The 5,913-nt window shown below is 43.3% G+C and overlaps 1 protein-coding gene across 1 annotated transcript in view; it reads left to right on the top strand.

Moving 5' to 3' along the window:
- The first annotated feature begins 1,397 nt into the window (after positions 1-1,397).
- Positions 1,398-5,913, top strand: part of IER3IP1 (immediate early response 3 interacting protein 1) — a 14,112-nt gene continuing 9,596 nt past the window's right edge. The window contains exon 1 of the mRNA XM_006835112.1: positions 1,398-1,488. Coding sequence (XP_006835175.1) covers positions 1,398-1,488 — 91 coding nt within the window. The remainder of the gene's footprint in view (positions 1,489-5,913) is intronic.

Here is a 5,913-nt window from a genome sequence, read left to right as displayed (position 1 = left end):
TTTTTTTCATTGTCAAAGTTATTTAATGATCTTATTTGTATTATTTCTTTTTTGGGGGGAAGGGTGTACACCAAAACACTCTGGAATATATAATCATTTAAACAGCTAAAGGGCACACTCTGCAAGCCTGCCTTTCTGTTTCCCTGAGTTTAGAGTCCTCACCTGCTCTCTCTCTTTCCATGCTCTGCCTCCATCCATCTCTGGTGTCACTGCTTCTCTCCGTAGAGTTCCACATTTTGCTCATGCTCGTCTCCCTTAATAGTCCTAGGGTCCTCTGTTCCTGGAATGTAAGATGAACTATTCCCACTTCATGTTACAAAACTTCTATCTTTACAGTTGTGACAATCACAATTAGTGAGGATACCAACTACACACTATTGAATCATAAGAATCTTATCTCCATCTCCTTTTACCAGACCTGTCTAGACAAGACGAAAATCATTCAGTGGGGATTCTACCTTCCCCCACATACTCTGAAACTAAACTCCCCCTTGAAAACTTGTAAGTCACTTCGTGCCTTTCTATATAGACCATCTCCCATTTAGGTAGCAAATATCTAAGTTGCCCATCCCTATCACCCCTGCATACAGAGGGAGTAGGATGAAGACTTCTTCCCTCTCCGTTGGTATTTTGAACTACTAGATGTTCCACGGGAGAAAGATGAGGCTTTTTGCTCCCGTAAAGATTTACAGCCTCAGAAACACTGTCATTATGAGTCGGAACCAACTCATGGCACATAACTACCACCAACTACCACCATCACATTCACAAATATAGGTCAAATTCATCAAATTGTAGCAATTTACACTTGTTTCCTTTATTAAAATTTTTTTATCTTCTTTTATTGGAGTTGTGATCTTTAAGTCATGGAAGCTAGGTCAAATGGGTACTATCTGCAAGTTTAGGCATTCTTGTGCATCTCCCCTCACTTCATGTCAGCTGGATGGTCCACTCTCAGCTCTAGCTCTCTATGGCTATGTCCATGGGCTCAGGAGACCCAGGTCTCATAAATGTATTTTTTAACCCCAAAAGATCCAAAATACTATCATTTTCACATATAATCAGCATAAAAATTATTGGAATATTTTATATTCTTGCTTTAGTACTAAGTCTTTGAATGTAGGGTGTATTTTACACTGACAGCCCCTCTCCATCCCAACTAACTACATTTTAAGAGTTCAACAGCCACACGTAGTTACTATATTGGACCATAGAAGTCTGGACAGTTGAGCCAACCCAACTTGTTGCTGGAAGCGTAGGGCGGTTCTTAGCCAGATGAAGGCGGGGCTTCTCCGAGAGTGGTTTTTGGGCTCCTTCGGCTGCCGTAGGAGAGTGCTGCGGGGGCAGCGCCACGTCGCCGGCGGCAGGAGTAGACCTGAGTGTGGCTCTGGGTGGCCATGGCCTTTACGCTGTACTCGCTGCTGCAGGCGGCCCTGCTCTGTGTCAATGCCATCGCCGTGCTGCACGAGGAGCGCTTCCTCAAGAACAGTGAGTGGGGCAAAGGCCCAGCCGGGGCGAACCCGAGTCCGGGCGCGGACCCGAGCTGGTACTAGTGCAGGGACAGCCCGGGCCCGGGACACACACGAGCAGCCGAGGGCTCGACGCTGGGCGAGGAGCAGGGCCCTTCCTTACATGGGGAACGGAGCCACCTTTATGTTGATTATTATCAGCTCAACAGAGGGTGATGTGCTCAAGAGACGCCTGCTGTATGCCGGGCCTTGGGGACTGGGCTTCGGTGGGATACGGAGAGGACCCAGGGGTGCCCCGCTGTTAGCTAAGAGCTGTAATTTCATGTCACTTCTCTAAAATCACTTTTAATGATAGAAAAGCTGAGTGAGTTTTGAGTCAGTGCTTGGTGGGGGGCGTGGCTCACCTGGGTATCAGGGTAGTTAGAATGAACCGAGGGACAGTAATAGGGGAACCTGGGCTTTGGGATAAGAAAAGCGACAGTGTTGGAGTTAGTTATCAAGACATTCAGCCATCCTTGTTACAAGAAAAGTATTCAGCACACACTTATTGGAGCTTTTCTAGAATCTAGTAATACAAAGATGTAAATGCAAACCCACCCGGATCTCACAATCCAGCCATCTTCAAACTTTCCTAAGTAGGTTTCTTGCTGTCTGATAACCATTTGTAATAGTGTGCCAAGAAAGTCCCTTCGAATGCCAAAACAAACCTGTGAAGGAGATTGATGCATTTCATTTATTCTTTATTGAACATAAATTACAGGTGAGGCCTATGTAAGAGGAACTGAAGTTCAGCAGTTAGACTGCCCTTTTAATAGGAGCTAATCTAAACTAAATAAATAATGATTGCTTTAAAAAATTACACAAGGTCAATGCAGGGAGATACTCAGCTATACCTAACTGAAGGTGAAGGGTTGGGGGATGAAGAGAGCGGTAGGCAGCATAGAGTTACAAGAATTCTAGGGCAGTTGAAAGCAGGATTTTAAGCAATGAAGAGATCTGATTTGTGTTATGTGCCAGATCCTCTGGCTACAGTGTGAAAACAGATTGGGAGAATAAAGGAGTGGATGTGGAAAGATCTATCGGTCTGTGGTGCTTAATGGCCAGGATATGTTCTGTGAAATAGGACATTATTTGATTTGAAGATTGTGTAAACACATGTGTTCTTGTGACTTGGGTAGCTTCCGACAGGGACACCTCAGGTGAGCCTTGACTGGGTCCTACTCAGTTGTTGTCACCTGTCTGCTAAGCCAGCTGCAGGGAAGGGCTAGCTTGTCCATGAGAAAGTGCCCAGAGAGGGGACCTGTGCCAGAGGCAGAGCTGGGTGTATCCCTTTCCATCAGTGCCCTGTGAGACCATACAAGGTGGCGCCGTAGAATAAGCACTAGACCTCAAGGTTGGTGGTCTGAACCCTACACAGGGTCGCTATGAATCAGAACTTAACAACAGACCCAAGTCTCAGGAGCTGAGGTGAGTTGGGAATTTGGGGTCTGGGTCTCTACCACGACAGGCAAGGGGACTTTTTGACTCTGTGTAGCAGCCAGGAGAAGTGGGGCTCCAACCTCAGAAACCTGGGAGCTCCGGCCCAGGGACACATATGCTGTTGGACAGTACCCAAATGGATGTTAAGCGACACATCTATATTCTAATTAGTCCAACTAGAGATGTTGGTACACAGTGGATATAATACAAGGGGGGTTCAAAAAGATCCTGTAAAAATTCCATAATCCTTTTGCTCCATTCTTCCATGAACTTTTTTAAGCCCCTCATAATAACAGCTATTACAGGGTCGCTATGGGTCAGAATTGACTCCACGGCACTTAACAACAACAAGAATAGCAGCTAACCCTTAGGTGGCACTTCATATGTGAGAAGATCTGTATCAAGTGTTTTATGTATAGTAATTTGTGTCATCATCACCGCAACTCTGAGATAGGTACTGTTTTCATCCCCACTTTACAGATAGGGAAACTGAGGCACAGAGTAATCTTGAGATTACACAGCTAGAAAGTGATGGAGCTAGAATTCAAATATAGGTAGTCCAACTCTAGAGCCCATCTTTTCAACAACAGAGTAGGTGAGAACACAGGATATTTTAGACATACTAGATTTAAAGATAGAAATAGGTTAGCAGTAAGAGAATGCAAAAAGATATATCATGAAAATGGCAACCACAGGAGAGCTGAAGTGGCTCTACTTATCTCAGGTAAAATAGACCTTAAACCTAAAGATGTTATTGTTAAGTGCCGTTGAGTCAATTGCGACCCATAGCGACCCTGTATAGGGTTTCCAAGGAGCAGCTGGTAAGCTTGAACCACCGACCTTGCAGTTCAAACAACTTTGCAGTCTGGTGCATTAACACACAGTGCCACACCAGGACTGTTACTGGGAATAAAAAGACAATTTATAATAAAAGGGTCTGTTTATCAGGAATTAATGTAAGTATGTAAGATTGCTATGAGTCAGAATCGACTCCTTGGCAGTGGATTTGGTATACACCTGCCAACAGAGTGCCAGAATACATGAAGCAGAAACTGACCGAATTGGAGGGAGAAGTAGGCAATTCAGCAATAATAGTTGGAGACCTCACTATCTTAATTTCAATAATGGATAGAATAACCTGGCAGATCGACAGAGAAATAAAAGACTTTAGCAACACTAAACATTTTAGCAAACCAACTAAGCCTAGTAAACATCTGTGAAACACTCCACCCAACAACAGCAGAATCCATATTCTGTTCAAGCTCCTGTGGAGCATCCGCTAGGATAGACCATATCTAGAGCATGAAAGAAGCCTTAATAAATAGAAAAGGGTTAGAATTATAGTACGTTCCCTGACTACCGTAGCATGAAATAACAAAGGAAATTGGTAAATTTACAATTATGTGGAAAATAATTAACACACTCCTGTGGTGGCGCTGTTGGATAAGTAATGGACTGCTAACCATAAGGTTGGTGGTTCGAATCCACCAGCTGCTCCTTGGGAACCCTATATAACATAGGTGGGGAATCTTTTTTCTGCCAAGGCCATTTGGATATTTATAGCATACAAAATTATCAACGTAAACATTAGCCTGCTGTAATGTGATGACTGGAGCTGCGATTGCAGAACTGCAGGGTCGCTCTGAGTCCGAACCTACTTGACAGCAACAACAAATAACCAGTGGATCAAAGAAGCAATCACAAGGAAACTAGAAAGTACTTAGACATGAATGAAAACTATCAGTACAGTGCTTAGAGAGAAATTGTAGCTATGAACTATATTAATACTATAGTATTAATCAATAACTGAAATCAATAACCTAACCTAAACTGAAATCAATAACCTAATCTGGAAAAAGATGAGTAAATTAAATGCAAAGCAAGCAAAAGGAAAAAATGATAGACTATAGTAGAAATTAATGAAGTGTGGTAGAAAAATAATAGAATTGATGAAATCAAGTTTTTTGTTTTTGTTTTTGTTTTTTTAAATATCAACAACACTAACAAATCTTTAGCTAGACTAACCAAGAAAAAAGAAAAGACTTAAATTCCTCAAGTTAGGAATAGGAGGGAGCATCACGACTGAGCTTACAAAAAATGAAGTGGATGTAAAACTAAAGTTCGCTCATGTAGACTATCATAGTTCACAATAAAACATTAAAAAAATATATAGGCAGACCAACTGATTACTACAAAAACAAACAAGTGGCTCGCCCAGGGAGACATCAAGGCAAGTGGTCGGGTCTCCCTCAGGGCAAACCCCCTTCTAAGACTAAGACTCAATGGGAATACACACTCTAATTGGTGACCATGTTCTTCACTGAAAGGGGAAGTGAGGGAAAAACAGCAATGAATCTGCGAGCTAAGCCCTACAACGCTCAATAGGCTCTTGTGAACCTGGGCGGAGACCTGGTCGACCAGCAGTGTGGCAAAACCTGGCGATTCTTGGGCCCAGAGTTAGTGACATAGCCACAGAGAACTAGAATGGAGAGTGAAGCGTCCAGCTGATAAGAAGAGAGGGCACATGCATAAGAACACCACACTTGCAGATATTACCCACTTGACCTGGCTTCAATGACTGGATGATCAGAGCTCAACCAGAACAAGAAAGAAGAGGGAAAAAAAAGTGATCTGATACAATTTGATGAACTTGACATAAACCTATAGAAGCAGTAGCTCAAAAGAGGGAACAGACCTTCACTGCGAGGATCATTCCCACCCGCTCTGCACACGGAGAGGACAGAGATGGGCAACTTGGACATTGGCTACCCAGAATGGGGGGGATACAGAGCCAAGAAGTGACTGGCTTACAAGCTTTCAAGAGGGAACCTAGATCCAGAGGGCGTGGAAGATGGTAGACTCTCCACTGAGTAGTATCCATTCTGTCTAGTAGGGGCTGATGAAAGGAGATGAGGATAGGTCTCTTGTGATACAATAGTGAATAATTGTTATCAGGACTGATTGT

This window comes from Chrysochloris asiatica, unplaced genomic scaffold, assembly GCF_000296735.1.
Source record: "Chrysochloris asiatica unplaced genomic scaffold, ChrAsi1.0 scaffold00015, whole genome shotgun sequence".
In the NCBI taxonomy this organism is placed as follows: Eukaryota; Metazoa; Chordata; class Mammalia; order Afrosoricida; family Chrysochloridae; genus Chrysochloris; species Chrysochloris asiatica.
This window is presented reverse-complemented; position numbering and strand designations above follow the sequence as displayed.